The sequence below is a fragment of the Cricetulus griseus genome, chromosome 5 (assembly GCF_003668045.3).
Source record: "Cricetulus griseus strain 17A/GY chromosome 5, alternate assembly CriGri-PICRH-1.0, whole genome shotgun sequence".
Classification (NCBI taxonomy): Eukaryota; Metazoa; Chordata; class Mammalia; order Rodentia; family Cricetidae; genus Cricetulus; species Cricetulus griseus.
In genome coordinates this window covers 121,784,003-121,803,672 of record NC_048598.1, presented here as the reverse complement: position 1 = coordinate 121,803,672, position 19,670 = coordinate 121,784,003, and the positions used below count along the sequence as shown (strand labels likewise).

Here is a 19,670-nt window from a genome sequence, read left to right as displayed (position 1 = left end):
TTTGTGTGTGTGTGTGTGTGTGTGTGTGTGTGTGTGTGTGTGTGTGAGAGAGAGAGAGAGAGAGAGAGAGAGAGAGAGAGAGAGAGAGAGGTGGGGGAGGGGGCACATGTGGAGGTCAGAAAACCACTTTGTAGAGTTGATTCTCCTCTCCCTACCTCCCAACCTCCCTCTCTTCCTCCCTCCCTCCTTCCCTCTTTCCTTTCTGTTTGATACAGGGTCTCACTATGTAGTTCAGGCTGGCTTAGAACATGCTGTGTTGTATAGACTGGGCTGGCCTCAGGTTCCCTGCCTGTTGAAGGCATGGCTTCCACGCCCATTCCTTTCCTTCCATCTTTACTTGATTCTAGAGATGCATGTAGGTTGTTAGGCTTGGTGGCAAGTACCTTCACCTGCTGAGCCATCTTACTAGCCCCAGTTTTGGTTAACTTATTTGGTTATCCTGGTTTTCTTCCTATAATTGTTTTACACATCTGTATTAAATAACTTTGGAAATGTGCACAGTTTTATCTTTTACTACAATAGGAATTCTTGTATTTTAGTGGATATTCTATTGTTTTTGTTTGAATATTAAATTCTTTACTGTGTTACAGAATCATTCATCAATTTTCTGTTCACTTTTGCTCAGTCATCTGCTAATATTTATATCCGTATACAGTCCACAAATCTTAGCTATGACATCTAATTTTAAGCTCCTCTTCAGCATCTAAACCATATGTGGTCAGAGGTCTGTTTGTTGGTCTCCGGCATGTCACTATAAAGTGTAAACTGTATTAAAAGCATCAAATATTTATTATGCTGTTGTGTACCCATGCACCACTTACTTTCGTGTTTCCTAATATAATCTTCAGCATATTCTGTGAATAGAGGAACTTCACTCACATTTTAGAAATGAAGATACAGGCTGCTAGTAGTTAAATCACTGCCATGTAATTCTTTTAATTCTTTTTGACATCAGGACCCCCACCAGAGTCACTTTCAGTCCTTCTGTTATATATAATCGTGCAAGATGCTTCTTATTAATCTGTTCCCAAGAGCCAACCTGTCACTGATTTGTGATGACCTAAATGCCCCCTAGTTGTTTTCGGTGTATGTTCTGAATCTAGAACTCTCAGAGCTGTCGTTCCCGTCACCATTTGTGTATTCTTAATTCCGGCTTTGCGTCTTGACTGTCGTATTATATGAATACTGTTGAAGCCCATTTGTAGAACGCACTGCTTTCCCGGGATTTAGTTATGGCCTTATATACTTACAGTGAGATCCTTTGTCTCACTGATCATTTGGGGTAGGGGTTAGCCCTGTTCTGTGACACTTTATAAATGGAGTTATTAAACTTTAATGTCCTTTCACTTACTGGTCTAATGTAGGGTTCTTTCCCTGCTGTGCTTAAACTAGCTACGATCTCTTTGCCACTATTGCTGCCGTGATGCCTGCTGCTTCATCCCAACTGTAGAGATGCAGCCTGTGCAGTCTGTGTGTGTCCTGTCCATTCCACTTGGTCATGAATACGAAATAAGTCCTTACATGTACATGGCAGCACCTAGCTACATGTTTCAAAAAGTACAGAGAGATGTATACACAACATATACAGATATCAAGCATATCTATGGTATCAAAACTTCAAAGGGCCAACGCGATTGGCAGAAGAAAATGTCTAAAAGTTTCTTTAGGAGGGCTTTACTAGGGGAAAAAGGATTGAGAAACCTTGCCTTGGTCTAGACCATCTACTTGATGGTTAAACACTCAGACTATGGTAGGTCAGTGAGATAGCTCATTGGGTAGACACTGGCTGACAAGCCTAATGACCTGAGTCTGATTCCTGGGATCCAGAGGTGGAACAAGAGAACTGACTCTCACAAGTTGTCCTGTAGCCTCTATGTGAGTAATATAAGTAAATAAATACAATTACAAAAGCAAAAACATCTCAGGCTTTAGAGACAGACTGAATATAATCCTGTTTCTGTCTTTTTACTGGCTATGTGCAAATGATTTCATAGCCTGAGTTTGTTATCTGTAAAGTTGGAGATAATAATAGTACTTTCTTCAAAGGATTAGTGTGAGATAATGCACCAGATTAGTCATTCTGAGGGCTGCTTGAGAGAACAGTTCATATTTATTACTGTATAAGCATCCCTTAGAAAAGTGCTTGAGACTAATGTGTGCCCAGGGATAACTGGTGAGCCAATCATCGGGTAAAGCTGTAATGCACTGGGTGTGTCCAAGGTGCTCTAATGGGAATTGTGGTAGTGAGTATGTCACGATTTGTCTTCAGTTTTCACATTTAATTCACTTTAAATCTGGTATGTGATACATTGCCCAGTTTTAGTACTTTGTCTTAAAAAGCAGAACTGGATTATGGGGTAACATCATTCTCTTGCAGACAGAGTGAATGAGTTGAGGGTGGACATGCTGTAATGAAGATGTATGGGCTCTGGTCAGAGTCTTCAGAGTGCTAATATACTTCTGATTTACGACTCTTACTGGTTTTCATTTTATATTAGGGTTTTAACCCACAGTTCATTTCATTGAATTTTAATGAAACAATATAGTCAAATAACTTGATAATCTAATCTTTGTGTGTATTAGTACTTTAAATTATTTCTACTTGATACAGTTTTGATTTTTTGATGTAACTATAAAAATTAATTTATTATTATCTGAAACCCTGAGTTGAGCTATTATGTTGTGATGTATGTGAAATCAGGATCTCATATTATATGCATCAGGTAATTCTATCAAATTCAAATGGTGTTTTTTTTTTTTCTAGGAATAGTAACTAGAGGACCTAGCTGCCATTCTATAGCACTGATGTTATGTTGACAGAGAGAGTTAATGAATGTTTAATTTCCCTTACTCTGAGTCCTGAAAAATCATTTCTGTTGAATACATCAACAACAGTTGTGAAGATGTTGACGATAGACTTTATGAGATAACTTCTGGTCCTTTTATTTGTATATGGAAATTCAGCCTTGATTTACCCAGGGATTTGCTTAGACTGATTAAACTGCTGCAGGAGTATGGCTGTGCCATAATGTCATCACTGATTTATAAAAGGAGATAGTAATCAAGAGAATTTTAGTGTAGAACATCCCACACTCCTTCCAGAGTGGTTAGGTTTACCCAGAAAACCACATATAAATCAAAACCTTATCGAGACCTCACAAGTTACTTTTCATGTAATGATTCTCTCAGACCCGAGTTTGGGATTTGTGGTTGAGTGTGTCTCTAAATGATATCCTCCGAAGGGTGTAAAGGATGCATGTCCTCCAGGTTTTCTCGAATGCATGAATGGTTTTATTTGTTCAAGCATTTGTAATATGTCAGTTACTTGTAGTTACACTTAGGTTTCCTAAGGCTTCGTGGCTGTCTCATCAGAAACCATTTCAGTACAGAGGATGGAGTAGTTTTGGGAAGTTCTTTTGAACCATTGACTCCATTACAAAGTTTAGGCTGTTGGGTATATTGCATTTACAGGCTTCTTAGTTACATTCAATCTTGAAAAATTCCACAGTGTGCTATCTTTGACAAATCCTTTTAGATAGGAATTGTTTGTGGAGGCCCTTTGGAATTAGTTGGAAGTTGTTTATTCTCCTTTGTTCTCTGTAATAATTTAAAGACGGTTTTGGAAATTCGGGAAGCTGTGCTGTGAAAAAAAATCCCACCCTCTGCTTGTTCTTGTTCTGCTCTTGTTCTACAGGTTTGTATTTCACATCCACCATATTAGCCATAGTTGTCTCTTGGTATTGTTATGGGATTGGTTCCAGGACCTTTCCATGCCAAACCCCAGAATGCTCAGTTCCTTGTATGAAAGTGGTGAAACATCTGTATGCTTTAAGTCTGCATTACATGCAGCACCCAGTACAGCATAAGCACTGTGTCAATAGTTGTTAGGCTGTATTGTTTATAGAGTTATGGCGAGAATAAGCTTGTTTATGTTCAGGGCAGCTACGTTTTTCTTAGATTATTTTGTTCTAAGTGTATGAGTGTTTTGCCTTCCTGGATGTATGTGCCTGGTGTCCACAGAGATTAGAAGAGGGTATCAGATTCCCTAGAACTGGGCTTATGATGATCATGTGGGTGCTGGAACAGACCCTGGCTCCTCATCATGAGCGGTGAATACTCTGAGCCACCTCTCTAGTTCTGGAATTTTTACCCATGAATATCTGTAGTTTGTTGTTGGTTGAATACACAGATGTGGAATTCATGGCTATGGAGAATTGTCCCTCTGCAAGAAGAGCAACCCCATTGTTGGTTTATTATAGACGCTCATGCATACTTGCCACCTGCCCAGTTACATTTTCTCTCTAATTTTCCTTTGTCTATTGGCAACACGACTTGTCTTTTAAAAGGCCTAAACATCACCAGACGGTGGTGGCTCACACCTTTAATCCCAGCTCTTGGGAGGCAGGGGCAGGCAAATCTCTGAGTTTGAGACTAGCCTGCTCTACAGAATGAGTTCCAGGACAGCCAGGGCTACACAAAGAGAAAACAAACAAACAAAAATGGCTTAAACATCTTCACATAGCTTTACTGTTACTAGTAATACAAATTATAATGTGTAAATATTGAATGCCATGCTAATGAATTGTTGAAGATAGGAATATGTACAGTATGTGTGGAAATATGTGTGGAAAACAAGTAAAACAGAAAAAAAATCCTTCAATGATGTACAAATGGATTTTTGTAAAAATAGAATTCCCAGTAATGACATTGTATTGTATACATTCAGCATTGTAACTCAAATTGGTAATATGAAGCAGTGGATATGTAAGTTTATGCAGATAATGAATAATAGCTTTTAAGATACACATAGTTCTGTGGTAAAGATTTAGGTGAATAAACTGAAGAAGTATTTAAAGAGCTAGTAGGAAAAGAATATGTCTAAACAGAGTCCGTTTACTAATTGTTTACTAAACAATTTACTAATGAAGACTTTGTTCATCAAAATTTATGAATCCGAATGCTCTCAAAACCCCCATGGGAACTTTTGTTTTAAAACGTATAGGAACACTCCTATAAAGTGTGTAAGATTATTTTAGTCCACCAGTGTGTGTCTTGGAGTTTGTTTCTCAGGCTTTTCATCCCATATTGTTCATGTCTGTGCCTTCTTGATGCTTCAGGCTGCCCCTCTGTAGATCCTGGTAGTGTGATTGACTTTTCCAGAATGATAGAGCATTTGTTTATGATGAATAGAATGTATTGTTAAGTTTAGTCCCTTTTTGGATGGGTATAAATTTTGACTGTTGTTTCCATAGGAAATGCATTCACCTGCAGCTAAAATGATATTTTATGGCATGGCATAAGTATGGGGTGGAAATATAAATAGTAGCTAGTACTCTTAATCTATTTGTACTAGAGAAAAAAATTCAGGATTGAATTTTTTGTCAATTTGTTGCTTTTAGGGAAAATATATCCTGGCTCTGTTAGAATTTCCTAGCCAGGCCTCTGAAATTAATCTGACTTATTGTGTGGATAGACTTACAGAACATTTTCATGGTGGGTAAGTGCGATTGGCCCTCAACACTGGGACAGTGTTTCTGTTTTTCCATGAAGTGTCATCTTTGGAAGACAACATCTAACTAGAATGCTTTACCTCAACCCCCAGCGGAGAGCCTGGCAGGAGGGCCAGATCCCCAGAGCCATGGCTGCTATGCTCTCAGGGCCTTTCTGAGTCCTCTGGGCAGCATGCATGTGACAGCTGGAAGGCTTACTGAAAACATTCGTCTTCCTTTCTAGCTAAGCTCTGTCTCATCTTGATGAGCAGTTGTTTAGTAAGTTTGCATGCACTATTTGATTACTGAGCTCTCTTCCTTCTCTCCAACATTCCTTTAACTACTAACCAGAGGTGGTCTAGCTATAAAAAGGAACTCCACACCTTGCAGGATTTATCTCTGTCTGCCCTCCTGGTGAATAAGCCCAAAGTGATCTTTGCATACAGTAGGTGGTGTATACCCTCTTCCCTCCCCTGCATAGCTCCAGGTGCACAGAAGGTGGAGTACACTGTCCTTTCTTAGCCAGCACAGCTCCAGGTTCACAGTAGAAACTAGAACACAGGGCTAACTAAGTGCCTCCTTATGCGTGCGATCACATAGAATGATCAGTTCTTTTCCCAGTTAGTCACTTGTACCTAGTGAAAATGCCTGGGGATCTGGCTGGAATTTGGGAAGGACCTGAAAGGAGACTGCTCTCATACTGGTAAGACTTCCTGACCATGCTGTTACTCGGGATGTGTGTCCTAGTCAAACATGGCCAGTGCCCCACATTCCAATCAGTTCTTTTTAGACTTTGAAAGGGTCTCACTCAGTTGTTTGAGCTGGCACAACCTCACTGTAGTCCAGGCCTTGAACTTGTGATCCTCCTGCCTTAAGCCCCCTCAGTAGCTAGCATTTACCAGTCAGGCATGGTGAATATTTAACTTTTATTTCCCTTTCTACAAGAGATTGGCCAAACAGATATAACTTTAAAGTCAAGAAAAAAATTGAGTTTTTCTTCTCAGATATTCCAGTGATGGTGTGAATTCACTAGAGACACTAGCCTTTGGCTGGTCACAGCCAGGGGCCTCATAGAAATGCATGGACTTACTTGTATTTTGAATTTGGAAGCAAAACTATGCATCAAATTTTTCTTATAGCAGATAATACATTATTATGCATCATGGGACAATAAGGTACAGCCTCAAGGGTGTGTTAGTTGTATTTATCAGTTTGTAAGTTTAGCTAAACATTTCAAGAAAACTATCTAAGGGAGTAGAAATGTGAACTTTGGATATTTATTTTGAAAAGCTAACATAAATTTTTTTTTTATTTTTTAACTTTATGAATCTATCATGCCTTACTTTTTAGAGAGATATGACTTGGTCTTCATGCTTTTATCTATTTTTACATTTTCTCTTATTATTTCTAGCCCTTGGTTAGTGTCTGTTTAAAATGGTTAAAAGTGACATAGGGCATAGGGGTCTCTTAGTGATTCTGTGGAGCCTGTTGTACTTAAGAACACCAAGGCAGAGTTGGCTAGCATGTGCCGATACATTGTCCCATTGGAACAAAGGTAGTGTCTTATGGCCTCTTGGAGGTATGCTGGGTGCTCTTGCCAGAAAACATTTTAGAATTACCTTGCAAAAATTGCTTAAAATCCTTTACTCAGAGAATAACCAGGATAAGCTATTCAGGGTTTTGTTGTCACATGATAGTGTTAACTGTGCCTTGACTTACAGAGTGTGCTTACATCATGGGAGAGCAATTCCTGGCAACCGCTTGGCTTTGTGATTGGATAAAATTAGTGTTATGGGAGTTCTGGTTTGTGCTTCGTAACACTTGGCAAATAAGGGATACAAGTACTATGTGCTTTGCTTCAGGTCTCGATTAGAGAAGAAAATAAACAAGATTCACTGGGATTTGCCATGCCGGTGTAGTTCAGGTTGGCTTTGAATTCTTGGCGGTCTTCCTGCTTCAGCTTTCAGATGCCACCATGCCCAGTTAGTTTTTAAACCTTATTTCATGGTCGAAAGAATCAAAGGTGCTATTTTGTGACATGACGCTTATATAAAATTCCAGTTTTGTTGGCTGTAGAGTTTTATCATAACACATTGTGCTCATTTGTGCATATCTGCCTGTGGCATTCTTGTTTTATGTCATCAGACTGAGTATTATAGCAGGTCATCTGCAAATTGGGAATTACTTTTTGGGCTTTACACATGCACAAAATTTGCTGATGGGTTTAAAGTCACAACCAGATAGGAGGAATAAGTAGGGATATATAGAGAAATAAGCCTCTATATACCAAGGCTGCCTGTGGTTAACTATACTGTACAATATAATGGAAATTAGCTAGAGGAGAGGATTTTGAATGCTTTCATTACAAAGAAGTGGTGTTTGAGATGGTGAATAACCTAAGTTTCTCGAGTTGATCAGTACATAGTGTGTAATTGTATCAAAACATTTCACTGTGACCCACAAAGATGGGCAGTTACTATATGTCACTAAGATGTTTTAAAATGCTTTAAATTGTTTTTTTAAAAGAATGCTTGACTCCTGACTCTGGAGCCAAAGTACCATTTGATGTCCCTGTTTGAGACCAAGTAGCTGACTTCCTTGTACCTCAGCTTTTCTGTCTATAAAATAGGAGACTAATAGAGCCAACCTCATGAAGTGAGGCCAAGGTTAAATGAGTTGCTACTACACAAAGCACTTAGAAATGCACACCTCACTTAGCAGCTTAGATTGCCAAAGAGGTGTTGGAATTGCTTCAGTGTGTGGAGTGTGCCTGGAAGTGCTCTAAGGAGGCGCTCCTGCTGCAGTGCAGACTAGGGGCAGTCCTGAACCAAAGCACAGCACAGCAGTCGCTGTCATCCAAGCTGATTTCCCATGCAGAGCTCTGGTCTTGGGGGAGAGTCACTTGCTTGATGTTTTGAACTGGAATACAGGTTATCTCACGACTACTGATTCTACCCCAAGCATTTTTGTGATTCCAGAGGCTTCTTCAAGAGTCCGGTCAGAAGTGTCTTTGAAAGTGTGCATAGTCTTAACCTTCTATTCCTGGATGAAGCATCACAATATCTTATATTAAAAATAAGCTACCAGAATCAAAGAGGACTGAATTGTGTTGTGAGTGGCTCTGTTTCACTGCTTGGTCCTCAGCATTTCTTTTTTTCTTTCCTCATAGAGAGAAGACATAACAAAATATTCATCTGTCTACCCCCTCTCCCTGTCTGTCTCTCTTTTGTTGTCTGTATGTGTGAAGGCCAGAGGTTGATGTCAAGAGTCTTCCTCAGTTCTTCACCTTAAATACCCAGGCAGGGACTCTCACCTGAATCCAGAACTCCCATCCCTGTTCCTTTTCTAAACTGCAAAATGGATCATACTTCTTTACATGCAGCACAGTATAGTACATGAAGAAAATACTGTACCATACTAATGATCGGTATCCTCTGTTTACACTTGGCGTATCATTAAAATTTTGGCAAATCATTTATCTATTAAATCAATAAAAAAAAGACCTCTTCAGGAATCAGACTAACAGTTATCTCTACACAATGTGTTTTCCTCTTCAGTAGTCAAATCTGCATGTGTTGATGGTGAAATGAAATGCAGGCCCAACAGTGATGCTCATTTATAAGAAGGCAAGTTCTTCCAGGTATGAAGATTAACTGTATGGCACAGATCTGACATAACTGTGCCCCAAAAAACCTTCTGTACAACTTATCCTCACAATCTTAATGAACATGGTCCTTCGGGCCCAGATCCTGAGGGGATACAGGGCGCCCTCCCCCTGAAGATCCTTTTCTGTGGCTATTCCTTTGGCACCATGATGGTGTTTTGGTGGCAGCTGGCAGACTCTTGGTTGCAATTGTCACAGTTCCAAAAGTCTTGGCTGAATCCAAGTGCAGCATCATATCTAAGAAGATGAAATTCTGGGGTATGGAGGCTTCTGTACTTTGTATGTTGTACTCCCTGGCTCTTTCATGTCTGTCCTCATTTATGGAGCAACCAAACCAGTTATTGCTATATTTTTCCAGATCTGGCCAAAATAATGTAGAAGTTTTTCAGGTACATTATTGTATGATGCATGGTGTTCCCCTAACCTTCATCCTTAGGCCCAGGGCAGTTACACTGCATGCTAAGCCACTTGATCAGTCTCCACTCACCTTTTAGTCCTGTTTGTCTAGGTTTCAGTTCCACTATGGCAAGAATGCCACACTGTGTTCAAGTACCTTCTGTTTTACCTAGTGGGCCTGCCCTGTCTAGTTTTATGTCAACTTGACACAAGCCAGAGTCATCTGAAAGGAGGGAATCACAATTGAGAAAATGCCTCCATAAGATCCATCTGTAAGGCATTTTCTTAATTAGTGATTGATAGGGGAGAGCCCAGTCCATTGTGGGTGGTTCCATCCCTGGGCTGGTGGTCCTGGGTTCTATAAGAAAGCAAGCTGAGCAAGCCAGTAAGCAGCACCCCTCCATCAGCTTCTGCCTTCAGGATACTTCCCAGTTTGAGTTCCTGTCCTGACTTCCTTCAGTGATGAACAGTGCTGTGGAAGTGTAAGCCAAATAAACCTTTTCCTCCCCAAGTTTCTTTGGCAGTGATGTTTCTTTACAGCAGTAGTAGCCCTGACTGAGACAGGGCCCAAAGCTCAGGGTGTGGAGGCAGTGGTGGCTCAGACACATCAAAGGGATAGTGTAAGATGCTTCCTCAGTGTGAAAAGCAAAAGTTCTTAAAATACACACGCTGAGGCTGAGTCAACAGCTGACTGTTAGCCTCAAGACTGTGCTTAATTTATAAATTAAATCTCATGTATGTGTAGGAAAACACATACGAGCACACACGCATACGGTTTAGGTTTGGTGCTGTTTACATAGACATTCACTGGGGACCTTAGGATGTGTCTCCCCCATGGCAAAGGAGAGACAGCTGTTCAATGATATTAGATATTATTGAATGTACCCAGAATTTACCCATCTTCCAAAATCAAAACTGTGTATTAAACAATACCCTTTTCTGTACCCCTCTTCCTGCCAGCCTCAGATAACTGCTATTCTGCCTTCTGTTTTGTGAGTTTGGTTATTTTAGATATGTAAATTCATCAGAAATACTGTTGTTTTTTTTTTTAAAGTGAGCATTGATATTTTGCCTCTATGTGTGTCTGTGTGAGTGTACTAGATCCCCTAAAACTGGAGTTATAGGTGGTTGTGAACTGTCATGTAGGTGCTGGGAATTGAACCCTGGTCCTTGGAAAAAAGCAGCCAGTGTTCTTAACTGCTGAGCCATCTCTTCTGGCCCCTGGGAAAAAAATACCGTCATTTTGATACTTTGTTTTTTAACATTTTTATTTGAATTATAAACAAGATTAAATTACATGACAATCCCAGTTCCCTTCTTTTGATACTATCTTATTTCACTTAGCAGAATGTCCTCAAGGCTTAGGAATGTTGTGGCATATTACAGGATTTCTTTGCTTTTTGTTGCAAGGTTACCCTTCCACTGTGTGAATATACAAGTAGTTATTCATCCACGGATACGAATTTGGGTTGTTTGTGCCCAGATATAAATTATGTTGCTAAGTACACAGGTGTGAAAATACCTCTTTGAGATCCTCTTTTAGTCCCTTTAGTGTAAAAGTAGGAGTGGGATTGCTAGATGATATGTAGTTACATTTTTAACTTCCCGAAAGCTTTCATTGTTTGTGTGGGTGGTGTGCGTGTACATGATGCTTGTGTGTGGGTGCACACATGGGAGTCGGTCAGTCCCTTCCTTCTTTCATGGCTTCTGGAGATTTAACTCAACCACCTTTACCTGCTGAGGCATCCCGTCCCATTTTTAACTCTGAGAAACTGTTATAGTATTCTCATAGAGGCTGAACCATTCGCTCTTCCCACTAACAGTGTACAGGGAAGGGTTCCACCACTTTGTCCACTATCTGTACTACGTAGTCCTGGCTGGCCCCAAACTCCTGATTCTCCTCCTTCCTCTCAGTGGGAACAGTTGTTTTGTTTTAGAGTTGCCATTGTTTGGGTCAGATGGCTTTGAGTTTTTGTTTTAATGTGTATCTCTGTCCCTACCATTTTTAAGAGGCATGATCTTATTAAAAAATATCTAACCCAGTAAAGAGTATTCTGGCTTTATATTTGATTTGAATATCTGGAATTGCCTGATAACTGTTAATACTCTGGCTATACCTAATCAGATGTAATTGGAAATAAAGATTGGTTTTTAAACATGTTGTAGATAAGGAGGAAAGTCAGAGACTGCCAGGTATGGAAATTGATTTGTTGTTAATCACCCATCATTGACATGGATGCAGATGAAAGCTAAGATACTCTGCTAGGAAAACCTTTTTTTTTACATGTACTTTAGGTTTGGGGAGGGGGTGTTAGAGAGAGAGCTTTTGCAGAAGGCCTGGGTTTGGTTCTCAGCACCCACATGGTAATAATGTACAGCCATCTGTAACTCTAGATCCAGGGCATCTGATGCCCTCTCCTGGTCTCTGTGGGCACCAGACACAAGTGATGCACATACATACACATAAAATGAATTGGAAAAATGTTTTTCCCAATTATACAAGAAATATACACTCAGTGAGAGTGTACACCTGGCACTCTGTGTTGTATTTGTGTGTGTTGCAGGTAAGTCTTGTTTTTCACTGTCATAGATTACAATGGTAAATAGTCTACAGTTTTTGTGCTGGCAAGATTGCAAGTAGGTAAAGGTCCTTGCTGCTAAGCCTGATTACCTGAGTTTGGTCCTCAAGTTGTCCCCCGACTTCTACATTCATACTGTCACACACAAGCCCACACAGATAAACATGCCTTGCACACATGCAAATGAATAAATGTAAAAAATGTCTACAGCTCTCCAGTTCTGGGGGGTGATTTTCAGTTGTGATTTCTTATTTGTTGTAAAAGCCATCTAGTACTGTCTGTATTAGAATTTCAATTCTGTAAAAGGAATTGTTGGGTCTTGGCTGAAGCTGGCATTTATATTGTCATTTTTAACAAGCTATAGGGTTCTGTTGTTTTTGTTTTGTTATTTGTTGGTACTATGGATTGGCCCCATGTCCTCATGCTTGGTAGGCAAATGCCCAACCACTTTTTGTAATTGTTATTTTGAGATAATGTCATTTAATTTGCCCAGGTTGATCTTAAATTTATAATACCCCTGCAAGGATTGTCATTGCAGGACTATACCACTAGGCCTGTTTGAGTTCTGGTTCTTTAAACTTAATTTTTATCTACACAGAGTATTAGATGGTATGTGAGTATAGTTTTAAGTTGTATTCCTTATTATTAATGCAATCAAGTGGTATTTTCATGTGTTTGCTTTTTAATTTAAATTAAAGTTTTATGTGAGTATGGGTATCTTGCTTGCATTGCATGTATTATCTGTATACTACTTGCATACCTGGTACCCCTCAGAAGCCAGAAGAGGACACTGGGGCCTTTGGAATTGGAGTTTGATAGTTTGTGAACCAGCATGTTGGTACCGGGAATAAAGAGCAGCCAGTGGGTTTTTTGTTTGTTTGTTTGTTTTTGAGTGGAAAAGGGACTGGGCAGTGTGTAGAATTTAATAGTTTTAGTTTCACCAATTTATTTTGACAGTACGTCACCAGTTTGATCAATTTACATTAACTTTTTTAACATCTGGTACTGGGGTATCCTACTGAGTCATCTCTAACCCCTCCTGCAGTTTTTATTGGTTGTTTGTAGACTTTTTGCAAGGGTTACTCCTCCTCCCCCCCATCCTCTTGCCTTTATTGTTTTTTCCTGTTTGTTACTACTCTGAAGAAGCTCCTCATATGTCTTGCCTCCACTTGTTCTGAGTACATATAGTTATTTCCTCATAGGTCTTGTCTCTCTTTGCTATGTGTACACACAGATCTTTCCTCATAGGTCTTGTCTCTCTTTGCTATGTGTACACACAGATCTGTCTTCATAGGTCTTGTCTCTGTTCACTATGTGTATACACACAGACCTTTACTTCTCAGGTTTTCTAAATGCCTCTAAATGTCTGTGATACCTAAATTTAGTAAATACCACCTTAAATAACGAGGAAGTTACAATTGTAGAAGCCCCCAAAGCAAGCATAAAAGATGTCTTACATTAACGATGGATAGTAAAAAAAAAAAAAAAAAAAAAAAAAAAAAAGTTTGCTTAAAAATTCCTTTATACCCTTGATGTCAGTTATAAGTGATGTTCCTGTCATTCTGTTAACCTTAAACCACACACAACTGTGGTTGGACTACCTGGGTGTCACTGCACAATAAACAAGTCTCAGGAATCACAAAACCAACTGTCATACCAGAGAAGTAAAACCCACTAGCTTGCCTTCTTTAACTTAGTTCCTTGCAGGTTCATACTGTCTAAAACAGAATGCTGTTAAGATCCACTGTCTGGGGTGTGTGAGGAGCTGCTTGGAGCCATCATGGTGCCGCAGGCCTTTATCTTATGCGTTCAGAGCTGTGACCTTTATGGTTATTTAATGAAGGCCTTGTTTGTCCACCAGTAGATGCCAGCTGCTGTGTTGCCTTTTCATCTAGGCTGTCCACTGCTTGTGGTTTGTCTTTGGCATTAACTTAAGGTAACACTCACAATAAAATAATGTAACTTGAAGATTAAAAAGTGCCTTCTTGGAAAAACTAGAACTTTGTGAAATATTATTTATTGTAGAACAGAACGATTGTGAAGTCAATAGTTACCTTCTAGAAAGATTAAAAATAGAGATTTTAATGTAGAACTTGCTATGTCAGACAGTGCATACAAATTATACTTTAAATATTAGATTAAGCAATTATATCTTGCACATTACTTTTTCTCCCAAAGAGCCTAGTTTCCCTGGGTGTGATGCTTGTTACTAATTAGAATTCTGAGTGTTTTAAACACTTTCCTTGAAAACACAGAATGTATATCTAATATAATACAGTATTCAAACATGGAGCTGAGAAGATAGCCCAGTCCATAAAGTGCTTGCTATGCAAGCATGAGGACTTGTATGTGGATCCCCAGTACTAGAGCTGGGAATGTAACTCCACCAGTGGAAGTGAAATGAACCCTTGGAGCCCATTGGCCAGTCTGTCTGTCAGTGAGCTCCTGGTTCAGTGAGAAACCCTGTCTTGGAAAAAATAAGGTGGAAAGTGACTAAAGAGGACCCCTCTGACATGCACATGCATGCACACACATGCACGTGCACCAGTACATACATGGACACTCAACACAAGCACCACACACAAAATACAAATACAATATCCTTTGCCCTTTTAGTGTGTAATCCATAAAGTAGAAAAAGTTTGAGCTAACTGCTTTGCAGTTATTTTGTGTGTGCTTGGTTTAGGTGTTTGCCCTGGAAAACAGCATTGATACTTTTCTTATAAAATGGTGAATCATAGCTGAACTCAAGGTTGATGATCCTTCAGACTTGATGCTAATGTGGCCAGCTGTCCAGGAGTACATTGAGTTTCCCAGGCCAGGAAGCAGTTCTTGCAGTGCTCAGCAGTCCAGTGTGTCTGCACTTTGATCCACTGTAGGAAAAATGCAACTTAGAGGGTGGCTGCTTCTGTCCTTGGAAGGTTTGGGACTGACTGTGGGTAGGGCTCAGGCACCTGAACCACAGAATGAGAAAATAAATAGATGAGCAGTTTTGTAATTAGAGTGGAAAAAAAAAACAAGTGTTACTAAGCTGACACTGGTTTCCAGTATGTAAGGGTCTCCTTAAATTTATTAAGGAAAAAATCCATTTTCAGTCTCCTGCAACTAGTGTCTTGCCAAAAGTGACTTTCTGATTTATCCTTAAACCCTCACATTTCAGTGGGTTTGTTTAAAGAACATTTACACTTTTCTTAGGAGTGTTTGGGGTTGTGAGGATTGGCATTTATTTAGATGAGTTTTAAGCATTAACAGTGTTTGGCAATTCAAAATTGAGTACGCTTTCATTTGTTAACATTCACATTGAATTTGTTTGACGAGGATGTTGGTTATTTCCCTGTGTCCAGTTAATACTGTCAGCCATTTTAACGTTTATGTAGACTGTGGTGGGTTAGGATGGAACTGACCTTTTTTGGTTTTTTGAGACAGGGTTTCTCTGTGTAGCTTTGGAGCCTGTCCTGGCACTCGCTCTGGAGACCAGGCTGGCCTCGAACTCACAGAGATCTGCCTGCCTCTGCCTCCCGAGTGCTGGGATTAAAGGCGTGTGCCACCAACGCCCGGCGGAACTGACCTTTTTTTTATTGACTATTTTTTTTATTAATTATGAAAATGGACTTGGTATATGGTCTGTGACATGTGGTGAAATAGGCATATGCCTTCCTTTAATGTTACTATGTAAAGATGAGTAATCTTAGCTAAGTTTTTTTTTAATTTAGTGTACCCCTATATCCTATCAGGAAATGGACACATTGTACCCCTATATCCTATCAGGAAATGGACACATTAAACCCCTATATCCTATCAGGAAATGGACACATTGAACTATTTGGCCTTCAAGGATTCTATGTCTGTATGGAAATTTCAGAAGGAAGCTAGTGCCACCCAGAACTTTTACAAATTCTCCAAATGGTCGGCTGCTCTCTGTGTCCGTCTCTTTCTGCTCCTCTGTCCCTCCCTATGTCTCTCTGTGTTTATATCAGTTTCCATGTTTCTGTCTCTCTGTTTATGTCATCCCCCCCATGTCTGTGTCTGAGGGTGGCCTTTTTTGTTCAGAAGATTACTCAGGGACATTTGTTTTTTATATAGTGAATGTTAGGTTTGTTAAAGATACAAATCAACTAAGATTCTTAAAGTGCACTTTTCCACTAACATTTTAACCATTATTTTTCAGAGACTTTTTTTTTGTACCTTAAGATCTCTTTAATTTAAATTTCATTTATAAATTGAGCATTTTAAGTTGTTATCTGATAAATCTTCCAAATGCATCTAGATCTGGTATTTATTAATTTAAGAAAAGTAGATGCTTAAACTTAATCATAAGGCTAAATCAGTTATTTAGGAACATTTTAAATTGGATTAAACAGTTTAGCATTTTAATTATATTAATATGTAGGGTTTCTTTTTTTAAAGATTTACTATGTATATGAGTGCTTTAACTGCATGTATCCCTTTATGTCAGAAGAAGGCATCAGATCCACTATAGATGGGTGTGAGCTACCATGTGGTTGCTGGGAACTGAACTCAGGTCCTCTGGAAGAGCAGCCAGTGCTCTTAACCTCTGAGTCATCTCTCCAGCCCTATGCAGGGTTTCTTAATCCAAGTAAAATGTACACCTGTTATTCCCATCCCAACATAAAAAACCGTAGTCACACTGTGGGCTTTGTCTCCCTTTCTAATTCTTAGGTCAAAACCTGTGTTTAAACAAAACCACATATGTGTTATTGTGAGGCTTTGGCTCATCAAGGAAGGCTTTTTCAATTTCATCACCATTCCAGTTTGAGGTTCCCCTTCCTAAGCTTGTTTAGGGTTCTGCATAGCAGTGGCTGAGATTGAATCTGATGATGTGATAATAATTCCTGCACGAAGACAGGATGCTTTGTTAAGTTTATGCTCTATGACAATGATGACTATGAGGCTATGCCTTCCAAGTGGGCTGGTCCCTGAGCCTGCCTCCCTAGTTTTCAGGTTTCAAGTTATTTAATCCTTACATAGAATGGGTCTGTAGTCTCTAGAACAGGTGACTGACTTATATCAATTAATCTTTTGATTGTGTTAGGTTCTGAGTTCTTTGTTCTTTTTAAAATAAAATTAGGTTTATCTGTTTTATTTTCTGTCTATCAGCCTGTATGTATGTGCACTATGTGCATGCCTGGTGTTCATGGAGACCAGAGGAGCCATCAGATCCCCTGACGCTGGAGTTAAGGGTGCTAGAAATGGCTGCAAGAGCAACTAGTGCTATTAATTACTGAGCCATCTCTCTAGTCTCTCTCTACAGAGCACATAAACAGGGACTTGTATTTGGGTCACAACTGTGACTACTCACTCACAAGGTCTTAGCTATTCAGTTTGGATTATACCCCTCACCCCCTGGATTCTGTCAGCACTGTGAAGTAGAAATGTAATGTAGGCTGCACAGGTAATTTTAAATTTTGTAGTAGTCCTAGTATTAAAACAAATGAAATTATTTTCAATAATTTTTTAACCAAATATAATTTAATTGTTATTTTTACCTGCAATCAGTATAAGAATTGACACATTGCATACTTGAAATACTTAGTCTCAACTAAGCCACATTTCAGGTTTTAAGTAGTCACATGTGTGGCCTCTGTTTTGGGCAGTGGAGTCCTTTGCCTTTGCAACTTTAAGTGTTTGTATTATAATTGCTTTGTGTATAGCTTCATTATTTTAGCTACAGACTTCTACAACTGAGTAAAATGTGACGTATTCTAAAACACACGTATTTCCTTTCTCTCAAAGGCCCTTCCTTCTTCCATGGTTATAGTAGCAGTTTATTGTCCTGTGGTGGCTGCTGTTTTCATCGTTCTGAAGATGGTCAACTACCGGCTGCACAGAGCACTCGATGCTGGAGAAGTTGTGGATAGGCGCACAGCCGAGTTCCCAGATCAGCGAGCCAAAGCCAAACAAGGCAACTGCTCAGCAAGGAGGAAAGACAGCAATGGTCCAAGGTGAGAGAGGAACAGATCTGCCTTGTAGATGTGAGTGACAGTGTGTGTGCTGTGTCCAAGGTGGGGAGATCAGTGTGTCTGTCTACTGGATGTGATGGTACGTGTGTAGCAGTACGGTTTATTCTTTAACAATTTTGCTCATTTTGGTAACCACAAACTGCTATTGTTTTTCTTAATTATCCATTTGCGTCTGTAAGCTTACAGTTGGGGGCCTTGGCTTTCCTATAGACTATTCTCAGCTCTTAAGTCAGTGTTTGGCACTGGCAGTTACTCAGTAAATATTTGAAGTAGTAAAAGCTCTTTTTCTGTGATATTTTTAGTGCCATAAACTTCATTGTATAGATGTATTATAATTTAACTTCAGTTTTTAAAACAAATTATTATTATTTTTTTATTTATTGTATGCATGTATGTCTGTACACCATATGCATTCCTGGTGCCCTTGGAGGCAAGAAGGCATCAGATTCTCTGGAACTGGAATTACAAATAGTTGTGAGCCGCCATGTGAGTGCTGGGAACCAAATCTAGGTCCTCTGCAAGAGCAACCTGTGCTCCTACCTGCTGAGCCATCACTCCAGCCCCCTTGTTTTAGTTATTTTAATATTGCAAATTTAAATTTTATTGAGAAAAAGATCACTATGGTGATCACTCATCTTAAATTACTGTATTTTAATCTTAATATATTGGAAGTGTAATTATTGGAAAGACTACACGTTTCTAAGTTTTCTAATGTCACTAAATTCCAAAGTTTTGTTTTTGAAATTTTAATCACTATGATCAATATTTTGTGGCCTCTTATTTATTTTCTTTTAATATCACCGAGTTAGTACTCTGACAAATGTAATAGCTCATTATTGAAATTTTAGATTACTAATGGGTTAGAAATATTTTCATGTGTTACTACTATTTGTATTTCTTACTCTGATCTATTTTACTATTTATAGCACTGTTTTTATGACTCAGAGTTGGGATTTATTAAAGATATTTTAAAATAGACTTTAAGCATGAGAGATGCAAAAACAAAACAAAAAATGAAGCATTTGGGAAGGAAGGAAGATACCTTACAGCATGGCTGTGGGCTTCTCTAAGAGAGTTGCTGTTAGTGGTATTGCCATTCATTTGATGAAGAAACATATTTATGGTGTTACTCCTTTGTGGTCTGTGTCAGTTTCCTCAACTTTAGCATTTGCCTGTTTGTATGCCACAGTCTATATTATGTGCCAATTCATTGTTTACTATTATGTTCTGTGAGGATTTCTCCCCAGTTATATAAATATTTACTCTGAATTTGTTTTTTATTTATATATTCTTGGTTTTGCTCTTAAATTGTATCTTACCATAGTTTAGATTTGTTTGTCCCAACCATTAAATAGTAAATTCATTAAATAAAAATATTTTCTTTCCCAGCAATTTTAAATACCCTTTTTCCATGCTGATCAACTCACAACGTGGTTCCCCAGCATGGCTGGCCTGTTCACTTATACAAGCTAGTTAGTTCTTAGGGCATCTTTTAGTTCATTTTATTGGGTAATTCCCAGCTGTTTGCCAAAATGATTTTTATCAGTTATTTTTCAAAGTC

The 19,670-nt window shown here is 39.0% G+C and overlaps 1 protein-coding gene across 6 annotated transcripts in view; it reads left to right on the top strand.

Annotated features, from left to right (window-relative positions):
- The window catches only part of Pcnx1 (pecanex 1), a 141,600-nt gene that overhangs the window by 14,213 nt on the left and 107,717 nt on the right, over positions 1-19,670 (top strand). For all 6 annotated transcript variants that reach the window (XM_035445621.1, XM_027418426.2, XM_027418425.2 and 3 more), the window contains exon 2: positions 17,883-18,091. In XM_035445621.1, the coding sequence (XP_035301512.1) occupies positions 17,883-18,091 (209 nt within the window). The remainder of the gene's footprint in view (positions 1-17,882; positions 18,092-19,670) is intronic.